Below are 26,921 nucleotides of genomic sequence, written 5' to 3'. Positions count from 1 at the left end.
AATTAATTCTAATCATTTTTAATTGATTTATTCTAATTAATCTAAATCAAATTTTAATCAAACTTGTCATATAATTTTAAATATTTTAATTAACTTATTAAATTAATCAATTTTGATTTCTGAATCCATTAAAACTTTCCATTTCTAATTAAAAATAAACATTTGAGCAAATATTTTATAAACAAACAGAAATTTCCTTAATAAAATGATATGTTACACGATCCTTCAATAAAAATGAAAATAAGAAAATAGCAGTGATTAAGATTCCACCCTCACAAGATTTACACAAATCTAAATCATTCATGAAACATTTTTCATAACAAAAATATGATCATTAACAGAAATGCCACTGCTGCAGTGAGCTATAAAACAGGGTGGAAGGTGAGGTTGGATTGGACGTAGCCATGGGTTTGGGCGTGGTGAGCGGCGGCAGGTCAATTAGAAAGTGGAGTTTATTGTCCTTCACTCTCCGCTCTTGCTCTTTCTTCTCTTCCCTGTGCCGCAGAAGAAGAGGACAACCCATCTCAGTGACAGTGACTCCTCCTCCTCCGTCTTCCCCAAAGAAAGTCCCTTTATCAGTCTCAGTCCATGGGAGGACTTTGGAAGACCCCTACCATTGGATGCGCAACACCAACGATCCTCATTTCATTGATTACCTCAACCAAGAAAACTCATATGCTCAAGCTTTCATGGCTGATACCCTCAAACTACAGCACACTCTATTTTCCGAGATCACAACCCGAATGCCACCCCAGGTTTCCACTCCCCCTCAACGTTGGGGACCCTGGTCTGTTCATTTCCTTCCTTCCTTCAAAACCCCATTTCATATTTCTGCTTCTATATATCTATGTATATATAATTTCTTTTATTGCTTTGCTTTCTAGATTAGTTGATGAGTTGTGATTGTGTTTGTTTATATACATATATGTGTACTATAAATATGAAGATTAGCCTGTGGTGCAATTCAATTGTGCTTATTTTGAGTAAAAGTATAAATTGAGGGTTGGAGATGGCCTAATACTCATCCACCTGCTTACAAGTGTCAAGCTTTGAGTCGATGCTAGGAGTTGAAGTAAATGAAAATTTGGAACACGTGTGTTTATATTTTATTGGAGGTTTGAATAAAGGAGTGGAGGGGATTTTAGTGGCGTTTTACTCAAATTTAAGTTGGAGTCGAGATTTGGGTAAAGGTTGGAGATGCCCTTATGTATATGTAGATATGCATATACCTATCTTTTGTAAAAGGGTCTTGCTAAAAAGTGTCCTTGGGGTACAAGAAAAAGACAAAAAAGAAAAAAAGAAATGAAGACTACAAGATACTTATCACTAATTTGAAAACACTTTTCATGCATTGATAGTGGTGTTATATATAAATTGGTTGTTTCTTCGGTTGAACAGGTTGTACTACCAATACATTCCAGTGGGTAAGGAATACCCGGTTCTATGTAGGAGGTTAGCAACCGAAAACAAAGGTTGGGTGGAGACTGTTGTCAATTATGTGAGAGGAGGATTTGGGAGGGAGGAAATTTTACTTGATTGGAATGAAATTGCAGAACAGTATGGTAAGTTTCCTTCTTACATTCTTATTTGCAAGAAGAATTATTTCTTGTTTGCAGGTTTTGTATGTACATTGGCAGTCTTGCTTCTTATGTATATTTTAGTACAGGAAGCCTAGGTGCCTTTTTTGTATATGTAGTACAGTAATAGGGTAATACAAATTGGTGTGAAACTTGACATTCAATTGATTGATAATATGGGCATGAATTCCTTGATTATTATTATTTTCAGTTATCTCTGTTGAGTCCAACTTAGCATAAAACATGTGTTCTTGACTTGCCATATTTTATTTAACAAAATTCTGTGTAGTCAGATGTAAACATTAAAGCCAACATTAAGCATATTGATTACATCTTTGTGTTTGTGTTCTTCATGTAGGTCTCAAACTCTTATTTTCGTATCTTTGCCATGCTTGTGGATCATTAATGTATTTTAGTAAATTAAATTTTAGATTAGTATTCTTTTGATATCCACATGCCAATTTCTTTCTAAATGCTAATTTGTAAATTGTGTTCAAAATTCTTATAATTTTTTTTTTACTGCCCTAGGGAATTTTCATGAGGGCACGTGTCGCATATCATTTAAGCATATTGATTGATTACATCTTTGTGTTTGTGTTCTTTATGTTGGTCTCAAACTCTTGATTTGGAATCATTTCCATGCTTGTGGATCAGGAATATATTTAGTAAATTAAATCATTGCCATCCTTTTGATATCCACATGCCAATTTCTTTCTAAATATTAATTTGTAAATTATATTCAAAATTCGTATATTTTTTTGACTGTCCTAGGGTATGTTCATGTGGGCACATGTCGTGTGTCACCAGACCACAACCTCTTTGCATACACACTTGATATAACTGGTGGTGAAAAGTTCATACTTCAAGTGAAAGACCTTAGAACGATGTATATTCTTCCAAAATTAAGGGTTGATGGGGTTGTTAGCTTGGAATGGGCTCGAGATGGTCGTACATTGTTTTATACAGTATCGGACGAGAACCAACGACCCTACAGGCAAAGTCTCTAACTCTTTTTTATTTTTATTCTTATTATTTTAGATTGGACTTTTCATTCTGGGTATTTTCTCACGTATTTGTTAGTTAACCAGGGTGCTATGCACAAATCTGGGATCAGATTCTGTCGTTGATGTTCCAATATTTACAGAAAATGATTCCAGCTTCTGTGTGGACATCACAAGCACAAAGGACGGCAAGTTCATAACTGTGAATTCTAACTCAAGAACTTCATCTGAGGAAGGAACTTATCTGTATTATTTTTGTTTCTTAATGTGCGTGTAAATATTTTAACTCCTTGCATATTTATATCTTGGTGGTTTCATACAGGTTTATGCCATAGATGCAATCAATATGCAAGGTGGATTACGAAGCTTATGTAAGCGTGTCCCTGGTGTACAGTACTTCTTGGAACATCACTCTGGTTTTTTCTATGTTCTAACCAATGCTTCTTTGAGTGAGGATAAGGAGTCCCCAAATGAAAATTATTACTTGGGTAGATGCCAAGTTAAAGACACACACTTCGGTAATTGGCAGGTAAATTTTATTTTCTTCTGTGTATGTATACATCAAGACGGAATTTTCTATACTTTGCCAAGCATTGTCATGTAAATATCACTGTCAAGATTCATATAACACTGTAGAATGTAAAACATGTGCGTAAAGTCTTTGATGTCACGACCCCATCCTGACCTAAACAGGATAGTGAAGTGACTGGCCTGTAATTGTAGACTGCCGAAGGCCTAACTAAACAAAACTAATTGGACTCTTGTGATAGTTGGGGCAAATTTTCATTTTAAGTTGTGAAAGCCATTAATTTCTTTAATTGAGTCCATTTGAAACATTCATTCAGAGTAGTGCATAACTATATGAAATGAAACATTCATCATTCTTGATTACATTATTTAATTCTTTTACAAGGAGTACAACTTTTCAAAATAGCATTTCTTCCAAAGCTAAGTACAATTTTTCTTCTCACAAATTTCTTCTCACAAACATTTACATATAACTTTAAGAAGCAAAACCTTCCATGACTTGTCTCTTTCACCTACAGACATATAAGAGAGAGGGGGTGAGCCAAAGCCCATTCAATAACTTTTTCCAAAACAATAGCTTATTCATATAAAAATTCCATACGGTTCAAAGCGTATCATTTCATGAACTTTAATCAAAATGAATCAGGTTAATTGGCCTGGATACCGATTAAACAAGCCTACCTACAGGTGGCGGAGGAGATCTCAATTGACGGTCATTGGCATGCTTACGGTCTCCAAATGAGTAGGACTAATCCGAGGATGCCATATGTATATAGTTTTCAGAAAAACATAGGATATCCATTCATGATGAAACATTTCAGTGTATATCAAAGATATCATAGTTTGATTTTCCAAAACATAAGTTTGAACATAACTTTGAAATATTCAACCTACACAAGTACAATACAAGCATTCAATGAAATACGGTCTAAGGCAATATAATACTTCTCTTTTCGGTTCTAATCCAAGTGTGTGCTAGCTTAGGTTCAATTCATTTCTTTGACTACACTCTTTCTAGTCAGTTTCCAAGTCTCATTTAAGTTAATTTCATATTCCAATTAAGCAAAACGAGGCCTTGTAAGTCAAAAAGGTGAAAAGGAAACAAAACGGCCCAAATGCTCTATTGGCCGCACATGCGGAGCTTATGCAGCGCTGAATTTTGTGTTGGCCGCATGTGTGGTCACTGGCGTGGCAACCTTCATGGTCTGACTTCAAATGGTCTTATCTCCCTCATCCAAACTCAATTTTCGGCGATTCTTGAGTCCAAATTTAAGTCCCGGAAGTCTAGTTTCTAATGGTGGTGGTCTCATCCAAATTCCAACTGTAAAAAGAAATATGGTCGAATTAATAGCAGCTGCTCACTTTTGTCTTAATCATTTTAAGCCAATTCCTTTCCTAACTTGTTATTTTTACAAAGGTGTAAGAATAATATTACATGGTTTAAGAATTCCACACAAAAACTTAGGATTAAATCATGCAAAATGGTGGATTTTACCCAAATTTCCTTTACCCTAGCTTCTAATTCATTTTCCTTCCATCTTTTCCATTAAATCTTTATTCAAGCTCAACCCAAATCATTTGTTTGTTGGTTAATATATATCATGTGAAAGACGTTGAAAACCTTACTTTCTGGTGATTCTTATTGAATTTTTGGTCCAAGGATTGAAGCCCTTTCCATGGTTTCTTCTTCTTCTTCTTCTTCTTCTTCTTCTTCTTCTTCTTCTTCTTCTCTCTCTTCTAAGGATTTTCAGAGAATTCCAGCAACTCTCTCTCTCTCTTCGTTTTCTCAATTTCATATTATTATATAAGGGAGGACACTTGTCCCCCTAAAATTAAGCCCTATCTTTGTTTGTATATATATATATTTTATTTAATCAAGAAGTGGGACACTTGTCTCTCAAGGATGAAGTGTTATCCTAATCCCTCAATTAGTCCTTAATCATCATTAGTCTAATTAATCTCAATTGTAACGCCCTAAATTTTATTGACCGAATACATTATCAAATTCTATTATTAAAGTCCATTCCCATAATATAATTATAGAAGCAAAATATGTTGGATGAAATAATTAATGTCTTCTCTGGCATAAGTGCACATAAGTGCTATGATAGACTATTCACACAATAATTACAACGCATGCCCTTAGGCTTGCATTGAAAATCTCATAATAAAAATAATTACAATAACAAGAATATAATCCCCTTTGCAATACATTGACTTCTAACTCACAATAAACAAATCATAATACACGATAAAACAATCTTCTTGAGTCTCGACGATACGTCCAACTCCGCACCTGAAAATGGTTTAACAATTGGGATGAACACAAGGTCCATTAGGGATTTACATTAATTTAAAACAATAAGATTTATAGATATATGTGATCATGAATGCAATTTGGTGATAACTAAATAGATAATCTGCCCTTTTATATCCAAACTTAAACATACATAAATATATAATTTCTTCTCTAAAATCTCATTTGACATTTGAAGGAAAACTCATTTGTTATCTTTTCATATCATCAAAATTACGACTCAAGAGAAATTCTTCAAAACTCCTTTATTTTGGGAAAAAGGTTTTTAAATCAATCAATCAATCATACACTCATTCTAACTTTTAACCCTGACACGATAATTATACTATGACCTGCCAACTTTTATAATTCATGCGGCACCAATGGAACCTACCAACACCTATCATACAGACAACCATAATCTCTCATTTACTACACAATTATTCCAATATCACACACATTTATATCTCTAACACAATCTACCATGTCACACATATCCGCATAAACTTATAACTAAACACAAATATTGCATAATTAACAACCGGCTTCGTCAAGCCATTCTAAAACAGTTTACTGGGCGCTACTTCGGAAGGAAATCTGGCACGTATCTCAAAGTGCCACGCTTTACCGGTCACTAGCTGGAAGAAAAGCGGAACCTCCATATAGCCCAATACTCTCCACATGCTTTACCGGGTGTTACTCCGGAAGGAAAGCTGAACCTCTGTCAATGTGCCACGCTTTACAGGTCACAAGCCGGAGAGAAACGGACGCTCTTTCAAGAACTTCAATCCACCATCTCATCATATACTCCATCATTTCAATTATAAAATTAAATTGACATCACATTACACATTTAACGTATTCTATAACGATCAATACCATCCTCCATTGATGGCCAAGGACAAAACCCCTACAAGATGAAAGCAACAATATTTCTTTTAACAACACAATGTGATCATCAAGGCACTTCTACATTTCCATATCATCAATGTTTGTGACATAATCAAAATTAACAAAAATTCATTTAACTCTCCCTTTTTCCATAACATAGTATGAATCAATTCATAATAACCATTTGATTTTATTATCCACCCATCTTACCTTTTTAGTTCACTTTAATCAATACAATCCAACAACTATTTAAAACAACAATTTATCTCAAATTCATTAGATAACCAAAATTAGGGCTTTTTATATTAAATCTCTTTGATATGTTCCATTCCATTTGTCCCAAAATCTCCATTATCAACTATAAACCATAAACTCGAACATATTGAGTTCAAAATCCTAACTTCTCCTACATGCCTTCTGAAAAATCTCACATCGAACTCATGTTTTCATGCAATAGAAAGTACCGCACATCTATCTATAGAGAGGTATTGAAAAGAAGTAAAGAAATCCCACCTCAAGCAAGAAGAGGAGAAGACCTGAAAATCCAACTTCGACGAAAACACGATTCGCTTAGATTAAAAGGAAACCCTTGCTATGCTTTACATTTTGGTATAAGGAATTAGGATGAGATTCTCACTCTAAAGATATGAAACCCAAGGTTTAATGGAATTGGAGCTCAAAAATGGCTAAAAAGAGAGAGAAGAGAGAAAAGATCTGAAAAAGTGAAGAAAATCGGGCCAAAAGTGACTTTTAAATCGACAGATCCCGAATAGACCACTCGAGCGGTGTGAGAGGAAAGTCTACTTGAGCAGTTACTCCTTCGTTCGAGCGGAAAACCCCCTCACTCAGAATCTCAGACCTGCAGAGAGAGATGCTGGCTGCCTCACTTCACGGCTTGAGCGGTCCCCTACATTCCAGACTGCTACATTAATGAGGTCTAATTAATCCTGCTTAATTTTTGACAGAATGTCTGAAAGACTCTACTCATTAGACTTAGACTATCAAGCTCCTCAATTAAGGTTTCTAAAACATTTACATATTTGAATTTCAAGTTCAAAGTGATCCCCAAACTCTCAAGTATTCATTAAAATTTCTACACTTAAAGTTCCTTAACCAAATGTGTTCTAGCTTTTAAGTCTTCTAGTTTTAACACATGTATAATGTATTCCTTCTAAATTCTGTACCAATTGCATTCATCATCTAAGGTTTCATCTTAGCAATTCATATTTCTATCTCTAGAGCATTATAAGGTAATTAAATTAGGGAAAGTATTCGATCATGTTACCTAGAAATGTTTTCGGTGTGGTACATACTTTCTTACGAAGTTCAAGAGGTGACTACTTCCTAACTCTTACTGGTTAACAAGGAAATTCACATGTTCAAATCTTCCTAACTATTCATTTCAAAGCGTTACTTTAAGTATTTTATGTAATGAGATAGCTAATAGGGCTCATTGTATTCAAAGATGGATATGGATGTGGTCATGGCACATGCATCATTTGGGGTGTTACATTTGAAGTAATTGTAGAGTTCCCACTCGAGATTGTAGAGAATTAATTCTTAAATTAGTAAAAAGGAAAATAATTTGGGGGAGGGGGTTTGCTAATTATTAATCTATTGCAACACATGTAAGATAGTTTCCAGTTTCGTGGAAGGTTTTAGTGCTTGGGTCCTTTTTTTTGGCAAGCTGATTGGATTACTTACATTGGCAGGTTAGTTTTCAATTATTTCTTTGGCATATATGATTTGTAAGTTTGAAACTGTTTGATTATAATCTTCCTTGAGCTGTTATCAAATTAGGAAATGGTAGGCATGATAACTCCATTTGCAAACAATCCTTGTATTTCAGAATTCAAGTTTGGATTGGTGGATGTGTTGAATAATCAAGAATGAAGGCTTTTTGAAAGTTTGCAATGATTGCATATTTGTCACATGAGCAACCTTGTTTGTAATAGCCTTTAGCAGGTTGCATACATTTTTCTTCAAATTTAGGTTGCTGGAAAGGAGCCTAGTTCAAGGCTGTGTCAAAGACATGAAAATCAACGGTTAAAATCAAGTGACAGACTTCAATGGACAAAAACGATTGATGGGAAATGTGAAGGCATCGGATGAAGTTAAATTGCAAGGATTGTTGTGTCTAACTGTAGTTAGTTGGAAGTTGGAACTAAGGCAATATGTCTAATGTCGTGAGAATGCCTATCTTGGGTGGATGTTCTAGATATAAGGAGTGTGGTTATTTGAGTTGGCAATATACCCCATGGATCAAGTAAAATGTTTCTCTTTTATGAAGTGCAAACTCTTGATTTTCTTTTTTGGAAAATAAAGAATGTAGTTAGCTTGTTATGTTGCTTTGTTTTTGGTGATGAAATTTTATCTTCAATCCAACCTGTATAATATACTAGTATATATATTTTCAACATGATTATTATTATCATATATATTTTTTATTACTATTGTTTTTCATATTAGACTATCATTTTACCAAGTGAAGATAGCAGCTTACGAGACATGGACATTTTCAATGGACATCTGGTGCTTTATCTTCACAAAAAGGACTCCTCTCTGATATGTTCCATCAATATGCCTATAGAAGTCGATTGCAAGGTATTGAAATCTCTACTTTGTTTCATTCTCACGTTTCAATAAGTGAATCAAAACAATATATTGTTAATATTAAAGATTACTTGTACAAAACAGATAGAAAGGCAAATTTAAATGAAGATTGAGTGGAATGCGTGTAGCCATTTGAAATTGTAGTGCAAAGAGAGCAATTCTATTCTTAGTGGCTTGATATTGATCATGATTTCAAAGCTAAAACATAAAAAGAGACGGGAAGAAAAATTATTATTGAGTGGTGACAATGTACAGATATAATAATGTCAGTATGAAGGCATTCTTCTCTATTTGCTTTGGAAGGTTATTATTATAAATATGAAACAATATATTCCACTGTTCCTGTTCTCATGAAAATATCATAGCCAGCTACTTCTACATACTGCTGCCATAAATTATTCATTTGAGGAGATTATGCATTTCTAATTACGAGGTCCTATATCTGCTTCTGTTTCCTCTATTTTTGAGCTAGTTTGCATCATGAATGCTGTCTTCTGCCACCTCCGTAGGATATGTGCAGAGTTCAATTCCCAGTTGCACACATGTGTGGTTGTTGTGTGAGAGAGAGAATTTGTTCTTCATTTGTAATTCTTTTTGACCTGTTTTGCAGAAATGTTTGGAGGTTGACGATCTTGCTCCTTGGTTTTTTCCTCTGCCATCAAATTTGTGTACATTCACTCCAGGTTCAAATCATGACTTCATGAGCTCAGTATACCGTGTTGTGCTTTCATCTCCAGTGGTATTACTTCTAATCTATTTAACAATGAAAACAATTTTCTGAATATTTAACACACTGTAGCTTTAATGCTTTGGCCTGTGTGTGTGTGTGTGTGTGCTGTAACAAGCCGAACCTGGATATTCAATGCCAAATTTGCAGTAGGAATATGTGACGCCTTCTTCTTTCAACAGTCATTTTTGTTTTAGTTATGTTGGTCACCTTAATAACCTATGTTAAAAGGGGTGCAATCAGGTTTGGTGATGTAAAGTTACCAGTTTTCCCAAAAATCTAAGCTATTAGGAAATGGATCCAACAATGTATATCAAACTATCTAAAACCCTCGCTCACGTGCAACTTTGTTTTGCACATGGAGAGACAAACAAAGAACCAAACATAAGGAGAAGCAAAAAAAAAAAAAAAAAAAAAAAAAAAACAAACAGAGAAGAAGAAACCAAACGGGGAAGGAATATGAAATCCCAACGGAGAGACTTGAACCCAGGATGTCGCTCAGCCTGAGTTCTGATACCATGTTAAGACACTAGTTTTCCCAAAAGCCTAAACTATTAGGAAATGTACCCCAACAACGTGTATTAAGCTATCTAACAAGTGCAACCCAACCAGGGGCAATGACACAGGGCAAGCGATGGGGTCCCATTCACCCACAGCCTGCAACAAGCTTTGAATTATTTTTTTTACCTTAGAAGTTTTGGTTAATAACCAATTGATCCCAACAAAAAAATAAAATACAGACCCAGTCATTACAAGTCAAAACTTTTAGGAACCCAAAATCCCTCTCTTACACATTTCTTTTATGGACAAACCCACATCCAACCATTCATCATGCAATGATTTCAAAAAATGGCACCTTGTCGAATGCAATTATAAAAGTTTATTTAGTTTTATTTTATTTTAATGAAGACTTTATTAAAAGTTTATTCGAAAAAAAAAAGAAAAAAAAAGAAAAAAAGAAGAAGAGACACACTAAGGTTTGACTAACAAAATAAAACTTGAATTTTTAATTTTTTCACTTTAAACCATAACCTTTTGATTTGTTTTCAAACTAAGACATGTCTCTTTTTTGTTAAGTAAAACTTATGGGAAAATGATGTTTTAATCATTAAACTTAATATAAGTATACATAAAATGTCTAAAATATCATTTTTCTTCGAGTTTAATGACTAAAATACTATTTTTCTGTTCACTTTTACTTAACAAAAATAGGTAGATTGATGATTTAGATTAAAAACAAATTAAAATTTTAGGGTTTAAATTGAAAAAATAAAAAATTTAGGAATTTTTTTGCTACAAGAATTTTTTTTTTTTTGGTAATTTCCTCAAGTTTATTCTACTTAAAGTTGGAGAAGTTCAAATTTTAGTTAGTTTATTTATTTTTTTTCCTCATAAAATTTGTAGAACTCAGCAATCATTACGAAATCAAGTGACCCCATCCCCATAAATTCCTGGAGTTGCCGTTGAACCCAAGAACCAATGGATTAAACCACTCTTGGTTTGGTTGGGCTTGTTCTAGTGGCATTTGGTTCAGACTTGGTTTGTGGAATAGTTCTAGTGGCATTTGGTTCAGATTGTGTTCATGAAATAGTATAAATAGACTTCGGTACATTTGTGGTTAAGGTGTCCAGGTAAAAGAACCAATCTGAAAACTAAAAACATTTGTGGTAACTTAATATTGAAGTTGTCTTTCGTGGTGATAAAGTTAATTAGCATTTTAATTTTTCAAAAATTATGAAACTTTGTCTAGTTCTAACTAACTTCCGATGCAGTATTTGGCTTGCTTGAGTTTTTAAACAAAGAATGATAGAGTCATAAGCACAACAGTACACATATATATACATAACATACGTGCGTGCGCGCACACACACAGAGGTTAATTCTGCATGGTCTTGTCCACATTGATTGAGCTTTGCCCAGAACTTATTAGTTCATATTGCCATGGTATACTTTGATCTTGGTGAAAGACTAACAAATTGATATATCATAATAATGCAAATTAATAAACTGGAATGAAGGTGGAATGGGTATGGAAACTAAAAACACGATAGAAAATGCATTGCAAATAGAATTGTTGTTTATTTGAGAGAAAACTAACTCAGAGAATGATTAATAATCACTCCCTTTTATATTGATAATAGGTAGCTTACAATGGAAACCTTGGAGGCACAAATAAGGAAATAACAACTAATAGAATAAGAAAGTCCTAAGGCACTAATTAAAGAATCAAAGTATAATCTAAATAAGGAAACAAATAACAGAATGATCCTAACATATATTCTAGCACTTCCCCTCAAGCTGGTGCAAAGATATCTCTCATGCCCAACTTGCAAAGAATATCATGAAATGGTTTACCGCCAACTCCCTTGGTGAGAATATCTGCAAGTTGTTCACCAGACTTCACAAATGGAGTACATATTGTGCCACTAGTGAACTTCTCTTTGATGAAATGATGATCAATCTCAACATGTTTTGTCCTGTCATGTTGAACAGGATTGTGAGCTATGTTGATGGCAACTTTATTATCACAATATAGCCGCATGGAGTCTTTCTGGTCAATTCCCAAATCATGAAATAACAACTTGATCCACAAGAGCTCACACACACCTTGTGCCATAGCTCTAAACTCAGCTTCTGCACTAGACCTGGCAACCACATTCTGTAAGTAACTAAATTGCCTCCAACAAAAGTACAATACCCTGAGGTGGACCTCATATCAGTTACTGATCCTACCCAATCAGCATTCGTAGCTTCCACAGTAAGATGATCATATTTGGAAAAATAAAGACCTTTTCTAGGAGAAGATTTTGAGTATTTCAAAATTCTCGTAATTGTCACCAAGTGTATTTTATGAGGAGTAGACATAAATTGGATAACCACACTAACGACAATAACAATATCAGGACGAGAATAGGCTAAGTAAATAAGCAGACCCACCAGTCTCTAATAACTCCCCCCATCAAAGGTTGCTCCCCCACTATCATCACAAAGTTTCTGATTAGGTTCCAGTGGTGTGTCAAAGGTTTTACTTCCAAGCATTCCTGTTTCCTTCAACAAGTCAATGATATATTTTCTCTGACAGATGGAAATTCCATCTTTGGACCTAGCCACTTCAATCCCCAGAAAGTACTTTAGGTTTCCCAAGTCTTTGATTTCAAACTCACTGGCCAAATATTTCTTCAACAAAGGGATTTCCTTAGCATCATCTCTTGTAAGTACTATGTCATCCACATATATAATGAGAGCTGTAGTCTTACCATGAGAGAAATGTTTAACAGATAGAGTATGATCAGCCTGACTCTGTTTGAAGTCATATTTTAGCATCGCTTGAGTGAATCACTCAAACCAAGCCTTAGGGGGCTGTTTGAGATCATATAATGACTTCTAAAGTCAACATACCTTACCCTTAGTTTGAAGAGTTTCAAAGTTGGGAAGAATGTCCATATACATCTCCTTTTCTAGGTCACCATGCAGGAAAGCATTTTTTACATCAAACTGATGAAGTGGCCAGTCCAGATTAGTTGCCAGAGAAAGAAGTACTTTGGCTGAATTCATTTTTGCAACAGGAGCAAATGTCTCTTGGTAGTCCATTCCATAGGGCTAAGTAAAATCCTTTGCCACAAGTCGAGTCTTATACTGCTCAATTGAACCATCTGCCTTGTGCTTCACAGTAGACATTCATTTGCATCCCACAGTTCGTTTGCCCGTAGGTAACTCAGTCAAATCCTAAGTGCCATTCTTATGAAGTGCTTTCATTTTCTCCACTATGGCCAGTTTTCACTCAGGAATAATAAGAGTATCTTGAAAATGATTAGGTATGCTTACAGAGGAAATTTTTGACACAGACTTTATATGAAGAGGACAAATGAGAATAAGACACAAAGTTAGAAATAGGATGATGAGTACAAGATCTCACACCTTTTCTCTTGACAATGGGGATATTAAGATCAGTAGGCTCAGACTCAGAGGTAGTAATATCAGGAGTTTTAGGGTTACCTGGACCTTCATCAAGAGAAGGAGACGGCAGTGATTGATCAGAAATGGTCTCTTGTATCCAAGTAACTTTCTGTCTTTCTTTATCCCTGACATAGACTTGCCCTTCTCTGTTCTTGGCAACATCGAATTCTGTATCGCTAATAATAGATATCACTGGAGGTGGTATTGGGCTAGGAACAATAGGAGCAATAATAGGTACCACTGGTGGCGGTATTAGGTTAGGAATAATAGAAGCAATAGGGCTCTTTTCACTCTACGACTCCCCTGAAGAGATGACTAGGACACTGGATGGGACAAGAAGTAAGATTAAGACTCAAAGAAGGTGACATCCATAGACACAAACCATTTACGAGAGGGAGGATGATAACACATACTTGTATCCCTTTTAAGTGGGAGAGTAACCTAAGAACACACTTGAGAGAACGAGGATCCAACTTACCTCGAGAAGGAGAATGATTGTGCACAAAACACATGCAGCCAAAGGTTTTTGTAGGAATGGAAAACAGAGACTCACAACCTAAGAGAACTTGAAGAGGTGCCCTTTTTTGTAAGACTTGTGTAAGAAGACAGTTAATGAGATATGCAGCAGTGAGAACAGTCTTGGCCCAATAGGCCCGAGGTATGCCCATAGAAAAACATATGAAGCGAGCCATATCAAGGAGATGATGATTCTTGCGCTCGGCAACCTCATTTTGTTGAGGGGTGTCAGTGCAAGATGTTTGATGGATAATGCCATGAGTGGAAAAATATTTTGCCAACCCAAAATCAATGTACACGCGCCCATTATCAGAACGGACTATTTTGACAACCGCCCCAAATTGGGTACTAACCATCTTATGAAAGTTTTGAAACACAGAAAAAGCTTCACTTTTTTCTTTCATGAGGTACACCTAAGTAGCACGAGAGCTGTCATCTATAAAAGTAACAAACCATCGATGACTTTTCATTGACATGAAACGATAGGGGCCCCAAACATTTGAATGAATTAAAAAAAAAAGAACTGAACTTTTATTATTACTAGGAGCAAAAGAGGCTCAATGTTGTTTGCCAAGTTAGTAGGACTCACAATGAAACTCAAAGACTTTATTTTGATAAAAACAGAAGGAAATAAATGTCTAAGTAATAAAAAGGATGGATGTTCTACACGTCGATGCCACAACCATAAATCTTCCTTGGTGGATGGAAACGGGATGGAATGATAAGCCTACTGGTCAGACTGATTGGGGATATAGAGACCATTTTCTGTTCTACCATTGCAAATCGTCTTCTTCATGATAAGGTCCTGAAAAAGACAAGAATCAGGGAAAAAAGTTGCACCACAATTCAAATCTTTAGTAAGACGACTCAATGACAATAGGTTAACAGAAAAATTAGGAACATATAAAACATAATACAAAGGTAGAGAAGGGGTGGCACGAATTATACCTTTTCCAGAGACAGAAGAAATAGTACCATCAGCAATCTTAACTTTATCTTGTCTAGAGGCTGGTATATAGTCTGAGAAGAGATCAGAAGACCCAGACATATGATCTGAGGCATTAGAATCAATAATCCATGGCAAGGCCTTATGGGATAAGAAAGCACTAAAAGAAGAGGCTAAGTTACCTGAACGGGCAAACAAAGAAGAAGCAGAAAATGCACCTGGAGGAACAGGAGACCGACGATCAAGCAAATTGTGTAGAGTATCTTCAAACTCCAAAGATGACATATCAAAGACCAGATCAGAAGTCTGTATAACCGGAGTTGAATCATGCGTCCTATGAAGCACATACACGGACACAAACACACATACGGACACGGACACGGACGTAGGACACGACAATTTTAAAAAAAATGGGGACACGGACACGGCTGAGGACATGGCAATTTTTTTTTAAATTTTTTTTTATTTTAATACAAGTTAATTATTTTATTTAATTATTATATTTTAAAATAAATACGTTTCTATTAATTTTTTTTATTTTATTTTATCTACTCTTTTTTTTTTGATTAATAAGTATAAGTATATATTATATCTTATATATATATTATATAGGATATAAGATATGTCTTTTTATTAATATTAAATATATATATATATATATTACACATAATATGTCTTTTTTATTAATATTAAATAAATACATATATCTATATATATTATACATATGAATCAGAGCAAAGAGAGAGCAAGACGCGAGAGATGCAAGCGACGCGAGAGCAAGAAAGAGGGAGAGGGCGAGAGACGCGAGCGAGAGGGAAGGCGAGAGAGAGAGAGACTTACGGTGGTCGACTAGATGGAGGTTAAGGTCGAGGGCTTATGGTGGTCGAAGTCGACTGGCTTACGGTGGTTGAAGTCATGGAGGTCGACTGGATCGAAGTCCAGGTTTGTCTCTTGACCTTTACTCTTCTCTTTGCTCTTTGTGTCCAGATTTGATGGACATGCGTGTCCCCACCGTGTCTCCGTCGTGTCCCCTGCAAAAAAAAAAAATTAAATTAAAGGGACACGCCACCCAACGTGTCCTGTACGTGTCCTCAGTGTGTCCCCATGTCAAGCACTGCCACGGCATGAAATTTGGTGTGTCCATACTTCATAGCATACGTCTCTACAGCACTAGATTGATGAGCACGAGAGTGAGACCCACATCCTCTTGACTGACTAGAACGCCCGCCTTTATGACTAGAGCGATCTCCTCGATCCCCTGATGGAGTCCCATGAAGCTTTCAACAAGTCTCACGGGTATGCCTCGACTGGCGACAGTAATCATAGAACAAATTATCCTTCCTGGAAGGATGAGAAGAAGGAAGTGACAAACCAGTCCCATCCCGAGAAGGTGTAGAAAGTAATGCTGAGCGGTCTGTAGAATTCGATGGTAACATAGCAGAATGATGACTCTTCATTCTGCACATAAGCAAAGGCCTCCTGAAGAGATGGAAGAACATCCATGCCAAGGACACGATTCTGAACTGGGCCAAACTCCACATTGAGGCCTTCTAGGAACTTGAAGACTCTCTCCTCGGCAAGAAACTTTCGGTAACCGAGACAACTGTGCAAACAGGCATGTAATCTAGAAGATAATCTAGGCGTTTCTAACCATTAGTTAGAAATGTGTAATATTGAAGAACTCTTTGTTCTCCCTGTACTGAGCGCTCAATAGACCAGCGCAACTCAAATGACTGAGAAAAATTTCCCTTCTAGGAATATGTAGCAGCTACTGCCTCTCAAACATCCTGGGCAGTCTCCATGGATAAATAACTTTCACCAATCTCAGGTACCGTGGAATGAATGAGCCACCCCATGATCAAAGAGTTGGTAATCTCCATTTGATCATATCCAGGATAAAAAATATCTGGTGCTTGAACTCTCCCATCAACATATCCCATCTTCCCCCTACTCTTTAGAAAAAGTGTCAAACACTGAGACCATACAAGGTAATTCTGACCATTAAACAAAATGGTGGTGATTTTGAGGCTAGGGTTCAGGTTCTCAGAAGTAGTAGTCATAACTGGACTGCGACTCTCCCCTTTAGATGGGTGAGAAGTAGTGGATTCACTAGATGGGTCAGCCATGTTTATGCTACTATCTTAACCAAAAAACGTAGCACTAATCACAATAATGGAAAGAGGGAATGGATTGGGCAAGCAATCTCAAACACAAACGACTATGGGAGCATAACACTTAGATTAATGGGGCCATTTACCATCCCAAAGAATAAATAAAATGATAAAAAAAAGGTGAAACTTCTATCAAAATAGCAATCTTGGGTTCAACCACAATGAAAAAAACACAGTAGTAATAAAGAGGATGAACTAAGGACTGTTATCAGGACATATGATGTGGAGAAACACTTAGATGTTATCACAGAGAGTTCGAAACACACAGGAGAAGGCCAAAGGGAAGTCCAAAGCACCTACCAGACCATGGAAGAAGCCTGAAGATACCTAGATGGGTGTCGATTTGAGCCGAAAAACCCTAGGATGGGTGTTGGCTGGTTTGAGACCACTTAGAGAAGAGATAGAAGAGCTTGACAGGCCTTGAACAGCAGCTGGAGGTCTTTTGCTGGAGCCAACAGGGTCTGGAATAGGTTGGGTAGTGACGGGTGGTGGTTGGGTGGTGTATTGATGGTGGTTGGTGGCTGTGTAGGTGATGGGGTTTAGGGTTTTGGTTCTGATACCATGTTTATTTGAGAGAAAACTAACTTAGAGAATGATCAGACAATCACCCCCTTTTATATTGATAATAGGTAGCTTATAATGGAAACCTTGGAGGCACAAATAAGGAAATAATGGAATAAGGAAATAACAGCTAATAGAATAAGAAAGTCTTAAGGCACTAATTAAGGAATCAAAATATAATCTAAATAAGGAAACAAATAATAGAATGATCCTAACATATATTCTAACAATTATCATTTACCATTGGTAACTCATTCCGTAGGGAGGCTAGGGAATGGTCATTCCATTCCACTCCACTTTCATTCGAATGAACCAAATACTACCTAACTGTTATGATATGATCTTGTCCGTATAAATTAGACAGCTGTTTTCAAGGTTCAGAAACAGAGATCATGAAGTGGTTTAGTTAATGGGAAGTGGTACCTCTTGTTGTCAAGGTTCAAAATCACAGACTTTGATGTTCATCCTTTATTTGTTGTCCCTTTATAATTTAAAAAAGGATATTTGAATTAATCTAAATTTCTCAATTCAATTGTATTTTTAAGCATTGTAACTTGTGAAAACTAGTTCTCTTTCAGTTTGTGATATGGATGGGGCTGTTTGGATTGTGATTTGTTTCCTTTCCACATTTTGTGGATAGTTTGATTAGTTAGTTTCTGTGCCCTTTGTGGGTTTGACTTTTTGTATTCGTTGCATCGTCTTGAAGCTTTTCTAATAAAGTTTGATTATTTGTCACAAAAAAAAAAAAAAATGTTTCCTTTCCACAATGTGAGATTTTGTCAATCCCAAGAATTTTCTTGTTATTTTAGAGCTTGGGCTATTCATTCAATTGACGTTGCATGTTATATGTTGACGAAGAATTAGTTGAACCTAAATCTGAATAAATGTTGGGGTAGCTTAGGCGCTCAGTAACAACATTTTCAGTTAAACCCTAACAGAAAATGGAAGCTACAATTGAGCTAGGCTGCAACAAGTATGACCTGCTATTTCTTTTTCATTTTCATTTTTTCAGCTAACTTACATTAGTATTTTCAGTAAATTGATAGGTAAAATATAACTTCTAGGTACTAGCTTTAATGTTTGAAATACCACACGTTTGGACCCTAGTAAATTTTTCACTACTACCAGGTTGAAAACACCTAGTACAAGCACATTTCTTGTTAACAAAGTTAATCACTTGTTGGGAGGCATATTGTCTTTAATTCTGACCTGCAACAGTTGCAGAAGTGACATAGATAAAGGGATTGGTGTTCCAATTGAGGCAACTCCTAGATCTCTAATTCTTTTCTTTTATGAACTGCAGATGCCTGATGTAATTGTTGATTATGACATGTCGAGACGCACATTCTCAATTGTGCAGCAAGAGGAGGTACTAGGTGTTTCAGCTACTACTACTACTGGATCATTTTCTCAGACTTCTGACAGAGAAGTTAATGAGCATCTAGACACCTCAAAGGACAAGGAGAAATTTATCCAGAATACTGAAATGTGGACATGCAAGGACTTCTCTGATGCATATTTGTGTGAAAGAAAGGAAGTCCTTTCCCATGATGGTGTTAGTGTTCCTCTGACCATATTGTACTCCAAAAACACACACCAAACAGATCAGTCTCCTGGGCTTCTACTAGGCTATGGAGCGTATGGGGAAGTTCTTGATAAAAGTTGGTGTGCAGATCGTCTAAGTTTGTTGGATCGTGGTTGGGTCGTGGCATTTGCTGATGTAAGGTCAGTTATATCAAGGATGTTATGTTATGTTTTATTTATTTTTTCTATGTGCATTGACAAAGATTGAAAAGAGTCAAACCAGTCAATATGGGATTTTGATTTGGTAGTTTATTTATAGCCTTGAGGAGGGTTCAAACCTGAGGCAACCACTTTGTGCAAATATTGCCAAATCTGTACCCAATCTACCCCTGCCAGACTCCCATCTTTGGGGACTAAACTGGGCATACATCTTTTAGTTGTTTACAGGCTTTTTCAGGAAATGTTAATTTCAATGCAAAAACTCCCTGTATAATACTGCCAGTCACAAGCCCAGAGAGTGTAGGGTGACAACCAATGAATAAATCTTTCATAGGATCTTCTGCTGAAGATGCTGTAGGGGTAGGGAGAAGACTAAAAACAATGGCTATTGTTTATGGAATGCAAAGTAGAACAACAAAGCCAACCCTAAATAATTGGGAGTTGATTAGAGAAATCCCAGTCATAATTGACTCATGTTGTTTGAGGAACGTGTGATGATTAAACTTGAGCCTCTTGCTGAGCCTCTATCGTGGCATGTGTTTAGATGTTTATATGGACATGTATTTGGTTTTAAAATAAAGACAGTTCATTAAAAAGCCATTAAAGAAAGGGGTGCAAGTAGTATTACTAGAGAATGCTAATACCTTAGCGATTTATGTTTTTGAACGCATGTTCCAAAACTTTGGTACACTTTCGTTCTAAAATGTTGAATTTAACTATCCAAAGTGATCCTATAATCTTTTCTATGTTTTTCATTAAAAATTCTCCTTGATAGAGTAAAAGTCAAATATAATGAACTAAAGCCAAGATGGAGACGAGTTTTGGATTGACAAAATGTAAAACAATGTGTCATAAATTCATAATACTCAGAGAACTGTGTTGAATGATTAATTAAACAAAAACACACTAAAATGTATTGGCTGTCAAATTCAGAAGTCTACCCATATCGCCACATTTTAGAGAGCATGTGGCGTTCCACGTTTCCGTTCGTATTTCTCATACCAGAATGATCCACATTCTAGGTAATACTGGGTTCAAGACTAGTTCATGCTATGTGCAACACTCATCAACACTAACACAAAAATAACTGTAATTTTTATTAGATTGCAGAGTACAGGTCATGCCTATATTGACTAACAGACTTTTTATTTTACTAAAAGCCTAGCCATATCAAGATTCAATACTTCTTTGCCTGAAACAAACTTGTTCATGAACTCTGTATATGACTTTTGGTTCACTCTCATGTTTTTATGCAAGCAGGGGTGGCGGCGGCGTTGATCCTTCTTGGCACAAGTCTGGCAGTGGAATGCACAAATTGAACTCTGTATATGATTTTTTGTCATGTGGAAAGTACCTGGTTGATGAGGGCTATGTTCACAAAGATAAGCTTGGTGCTGTTGGATGTAGTGCAGGAAGTCTCCTTGTGGGGGCAGCAATCAATACATATCCAGAATTGTTTCGAGCTGCCATTTTGAAGGTAAGCTCCTACTGGAAAGTAGTTGCTATTTCATTTTCAGAAATCTGATTCGGTGTTATAGATTGGACTAGAATATGTGGGTTTTTGCGACCTGGATCCTTATTCTCTGCATGTTTGGTTAAAAGATGGAGGTAAAAAAAGAGTTAGGATACCTTTTTGGGGTTTTATTATGGTTGTAAAGAAAAATTTCAAACTATCCTTTGTCGATTCTTATGTTCTAAGGTAACCAAATTTATCATTATCAGTTCCAATATTGATACCTAATCTTGCTAGTCAAGATAAAGAAAAGGGAAAACCAAAATGTAAAAGAACTATGATTGAATCATATTTTGCCCATGGGCTTTGTAGTTGTGTAACATATTTTGGAAAGGGTTCTCTCTACATTATCCTTGGGGAAGGAAAATCAATATGGCCATTACAATTCTCTCGGGATTTTATTTTGTCTCTTAGCATTGGTAGTAGGGAGCATGGTATCCTAAGAAGCACAGACACGGTTACGGCTGCGGATGCGGATACGGATATGGATATGAACATGGACACGGACATGGATGCAAACACGGGACGTGACGATTTCAAAAAAAATGGGGATACAGACATGGCGGAGACACGACAATAAAATATATTTTTTTATATTTTTATTTGCTATCTAGATTAATATTACATCCACAAACAATTAATATTAACAAAAATTAATTCTAATTCTAAATATATATTATAAAAAAAATACTTCTAAATTAATGCTTAAGGGGTTATGTATTTTTTTATGGATAATTTATTAAGCATTTAAATCTAAGAAAAAAATAATAGACATTCGACATTCAACATTCATCAGAAGTACTAAATAAAATGAGAGATAAGACATGTCCCTAGTGTGTCCCCTGAAAATAAATTAATTAAATAAGGGGACACGCCATGTGATGTGTCCCCAAAGTGTTTGTGTGTCCGACACAGATAAAATACTTGTTTTGAAGTGTCGGTGCTTCATAGATGGTATCTAATCCTGCTAAATAGCGTTATTTTCTTCTCTTCTTGTTTGACTTTAAGCACTGATTTTTGTTAAAGGGAATAATCATGTTTCTGTAATATTTGTACCAGGTTCCATTTCTTGATATATGCAATACATTGTTGGATCCCAGTTTGCCTCTCACCATTTTGGACTATGAAGAATTTGGGAATCCTCAGATACAATCCCAGTTGGAGTCTATCTTGCAGTATTCTCCGTATGAAAATATACCTGGAGGAGTTTGCTGTCCTTCAGTACTCGTCACAGCATCATTTCATGACTCAAGGCAAATCTATATATCTCATGCCTGAGCTTATGCTTGAAACATTTGCATACAGCATGCAGTTACATGTATATTCATACTGTTAGAATTTCCCATCTTTACCTTCACCTACTCCACTACACACTCCACTTCACCTACCTCCACTTCACCACACACTCCACTTCACCTAACCCACTATCACCTCCACTACACCTACTACCACATTTTCTTCTATATATAGATTGTATAGGAATTGTAATTGATAAATCTTGTAATACAATAAACATCAATCAATAATACATAAATTTTTACATGGTATCAGAGCAAGGTTAAGACCTAAGTATTTCTCGCTTCACCGGCGGGCGGCAACCTCGCCTTGGCCGCCCGCCGGACCTCAACCTATTCCGCTTATTTTCTACACATACCTTGACTTCTTCAACATTTTCTTACACCCCTCCTCCGCTATGTCGGCAGCGGCACCCGCATCATCGTCTAGCCTCTATCGCCGTTCACCTCGCCTCTCACATATCCGTGGTTGTACTCTTACTCGTCGTCGTCGTTGGCGTTTCTGGCGCTGCTTTTCTGCTCGTCACTGCTGTTTTTTTTTTTTTCCGATTTGCTCTCTCTCTCTTAGCCATGGATTTGGGTGTGGGGTGTAGAGCTATGGCTCTGTTGTTGATAGCCATGTTTGCTGGCTTGAAGGTTTCAATGGCAGCAGTGTACAAGGTTGGGGACTCCGCTGGTTGAACCATCATTGGGAATATTGATTACAAGGCCTGGGCTGCTTCCAAGACGTTTCATGTTGGAGATGTCATCATTTTCGAATACAATTTTCAATGTCACGTGTTGCAAGTGCCCCACAAAGAATACCAAGCCTGCAAAAGTGTAAGACAGTAACATGCATCTTCACATACAGCTTGGGTAATGTGTAACTATCAAAAGCACAAGCTTCTTGGACATCCCTCTCTCTCTCTCTCCATGGACCCAACATCATCATCATGCACCCACTCTATCTCCCTCTCTCTCATCTTTTCCCACTTTCAAACCCACTTTAATCATATCTCTCCTTTCTCTTAATTTATTTCATACACGTTCTTTCACCCTTTTCTTTTATTTTAATATATATATATATATATATATTTTATTATAATATATTTTCCCTATCCCTTGTTAGTAAGCATCACCCGTTTTCCATTCTCTTATTATTATTTATTTTATATTCCACCAAAAAAAAAAAAAAAAAAAAATCACACTGCTGTTTTTCTTATCACCCATCCACAAATATTTTTCTCTATTTTCTTTATCCATTATTTTCTTTTATTTTTTTTTCTTATTAAACAAAACAACACCACAAAATAACACCAACAACATTCCACAACCTTGTCATTTTATTCATATCAGGGGATCAACCCCGATCACACTTTTACATCAAAAAAAAAAAAAAAAAAAAAAACCCACACAAACAAAAACAAAACTACCACACCCACAGTGGGATTTTTCTTCTCTACTCTGCCGCCGGTCTCTTCTTCTTGCCTCTGTCCTGCGCGGTCCTTGACGGTGCTGCCTCCGTGCTTCCTAGTCCACCGAGCACGTTCACTCCCCTCTGCTCCTCCATTGCAGCATACGGCGGCCCTCCAAATCGGAACATCACGGTGGCCTTCCGCTTCAGCTCCTTGTTTTCTGCCTTTAGCATACTGATCTCTGCTCGCGCATCCTTATACATGCGTTGGAGCAGAGCCAGTTGGGAGTTTAAATGCTGCACCTCATTTGTCCTACTCTGCAGCCGGTTCGACAGGTTTGTGACCGCCGTCATGCTTTCCACACATGCCTTCAGAGTATACTGATTGGCCTCCACATCCGACTGCACCGCCATTTTTTGCTCCACCGACCGCATCGGAAAGTTCAATGGAGCAAAACCAGAGGTGTTTTGTTGCGGTTCACTGGACACCGCACCAGTTATTTCTCCTGTGGGCTCGTTCAGTTCTGGAAAGAGCGTGAGCAGGTTCTGGGTAGCTGGACGGGAAGACGAGGCCATGTTTTTTGGGTTGCTAAGTGTTTCAACGAAATAGCAATTTCAGACTGGTAATGTTCGGAAGGGTTGGTGACAGAATGGCAACAGAGTGTTCCAGAATCTCTTTCTCAGAAACGGAAGAGTTTTTTTTCAAAGGATTTTCGGCGGTTTCAGACTGGTTTGCACAGCCTCCGCCTCAACCTTGGTTAAATAGCCGAGGCAGCCACGCGCATCGCGCGCCTCTTGCCGCCCGACACACTGGCACGCCTTTTCATGGCACATATTTTGATGAATTGGGCACGCCTTTTGATGGCACGCATTTTGACAAAATTGGGCACACCTTTTGAGGGTGCCACTTTTTCAAGGGTCCGACAAGACTCTGTAAACTGTCCCGACATAGATTCCGGTTAGTTTCTACAAGGGTCCGACAAGACTCTGTAAACTGTCCCGACATTGATTCCGGTTAGTTTCTACAAGGGTCCAGCAAGACTCCGTAAACTGTCACAACATTGTCTTCTACAACGGTCCGACATAACCCCATAAACTGTCTTCTACAACGGTCCGACATGACCCCATAAACTGTCTTCTACATCGGTCTGACACCACCATACAGTGTCCTCTACAACGTTATGACACCCCATACAGTGTCTTCACCAACGGTCTGACACGACCATACAGTGTCTCCTATCCTTTTTTATTTTTATGTATTTTCTTGTTTTGTTACTCTCTCCAAACTCAAGTTGGTTAGTTTCTCTCCTCCTTGAGTTTGCGGGGGGCTGTTAGAATTTCCCATCTTTACCTTCACCTACTCCACTACACACTCCACTTCACCTACCTCCACTTCACCACACACTCCACTTCACCTAACCCACTATCACCTCCACTACACCTACTACCACATTTTCTTCTATATATAGATTGTATAGGAATTGTAATTGATAAATCTTGTAATACAATAAACATCAATCAATAATACATAAATTTTTACACATACAAACAATTCACATGCTTGCATACTTACATATCAACAAACTTACACTGGTAGCATCTGTTCATTCTCAGAGTTGGTGTTTGGGAAGCTGCCAAATGGGTGGCCAAAGTACGAGATATTACTTGTTCAAGCTGTTCTCGTTCAGTCATCCTGAAGACAAATATGAGTGGAGGACATTTTGGTGAAGGAGGCCGTTTCGGTCAATGCGAGGAAACAACTTACGAATATGCTTTTTTGATGAAAGTTATGGGAAGCTTGGATCATGGGATGCTTTAGGTTTAGCAGTAAATTTAAGCACGAGACTTCTAAGATCCTCCGGTTATTTTCCCTTTTGCATTCCTTGATGGGGATAACTGAACATCTGGCTCTCTGACAATTGAGATTCCATTTATTTCCTCTGTTAATTTCTGGAGGCTGTCTATCAGGTTTGAGCACCAAGATTGTCTGGTTTAACTCACTCTTCAGAAAATTGAGTTTTTTTATTTTTCGTTTATTTTTTTTTGTGATTTTTTTTAATATTTTATACAAATTTTTTATTTTTTAGATACACCAATATAGTTACACTTAAAAAGTATAATATTTTTCACCAAATATAAAAAAATACAAAAATTTAGTATATTTTCATATTTTGTTGTATTCAATGAATTTTTAAATATTTTTGTACAAATTTTATACTTTTTAAGTATATCAAGATTAAGTAGATCTAAAAAGTTGAAAAAAAAAATTGATTAAAATATTTAAAAAACATTATAAAAATATAAAAATACAAATCGAAAACTCAAAATATTATTTTTGAAAATTTCAGACCATTTTGTTTTTTGAACGTGTTATCTTTCACGAGGCACTTGATTTATGCTTTTGGTTTATTTGCTATAATTTATTGACTTTTTCTCTATACTGTTGATTTTGTTTTATTATGTACAGAATGGGACCATGGCCATGATAGTGGATGAGAACTATGGGCTTGCAACACTGTTCATCTGAGGTTAAGGTGGTCACAGCAAACTTGCAATCTCAAGGACTCCTATATATGGAGACTCATAACAATGGTACGTTCTTGTTACCGCCTGATGATCGATATGAGAAGTTTGAGATTTTGAACTTCTTTCGTAAGTCGTTTATAACAGAAAAAGAATTTGAAAATACACGTGGCAATAGCTTATTTGTTGTTTTTTCCTTTATGTAAATTTCGACTTTGACTTAATCACACCAAATCTAGATTCCCTTTATCAAGAATCTACGACATCATAATCACACCACCAATTTTGGAAAACAATTATCTCCCCTTTCTTTCGTATGCTTCTTGAAGATTAATCTTAGGCAATGGCAGGAACATAGTATATATAATGGGATTAGATTATTGATTTGTCTGACCATTAGTGATAAAGATGATTGTTGATTGGTTTTGATTAATGGCTTTCTGAGGAAAGAGATTTTGGCAATGGTAATGCTGAAAGGTTATGGTGTATGTAATATATGTATGTGTCTATGTATATAAAATATCTGATGTATGTAAGTGTGCGTGTATAATTATGGAAGGTAAATTGACAAATTTAACCGTTTTCGTTAGTGTCTTCAACGGAGGAGGGATAGTTTAAATTGTTATCAAATTGAAACCTTAGGATTTAAATTGAAGTAATTAAAAACTTA

The 26,921-nt window shown here is 36.4% G+C and overlaps 1 protein-coding gene across 1 annotated transcript; it reads left to right on the top strand.

Annotated features, from left to right (window-relative positions):
* Positions 1–364: 364 nt before the first annotated feature.
* On the top strand, positions 365–26,700 carry LOC114286512 (Prolyl oligopeptidase family protein). The gene is made up of 12 exons (XM_082894168.1): positions 365–787; positions 1,399–1,562; positions 2,349–2,571; positions 2,666–2,811; positions 2,902–3,107; positions 8,763–8,897; positions 9,517–9,645; positions 19,088–19,509; positions 20,788–21,004; positions 22,100–22,293; positions 25,343–25,696; positions 26,196–26,700. Exons 1-11 carry the CDS (start codon positions 405–407, stop codon positions 25,545–25,547), a joined length of 2,424 nt encoding a protein of 807 aa, XP_082750294.1. The 5' UTR covers positions 365–404; the 3' UTR covers positions 25,548–25,696; positions 26,196–26,700.
* The last annotated feature ends 221 nt before the right edge of the window (positions 26,701–26,921 follow it).

This window comes from Camellia sinensis, chromosome 11 (genome assembly GCF_055761805.1).
Source record: "Camellia sinensis isolate YWXY chromosome 11, ASM5576180v1, whole genome shotgun sequence".
In the NCBI taxonomy this organism is placed as follows: Eukaryota; Viridiplantae; Streptophyta; class Magnoliopsida; order Ericales; family Theaceae; genus Camellia; species Camellia sinensis.
Note: the sequence above shows the minus strand (reverse complement) of the source record. Positions and strands in the feature narration are given on the sequence as shown.

Coding starts and splice junctions, on each gene's coding strand:
- LOC114286512 (XM_082894168.1), top strand. CDS start 405: ATGGGTTTGGGCGTGGTGAGCGGCGGCAGGTCAATTAGAAAGTGGAGT. Junction 788..1,398: donor CCTCAACGTTGGGGACCCTG/GTCTGTTCATTT, acceptor TCGGTTGAACAG/GTTGTACTACCAATACATTC. Junction 2,572..2,665: donor GAGAACCAACGACCCTACAG/GCAAAGTCTCTA, acceptor TTAGTTAACCAG/GGTGCTATGCACAAATCTGG.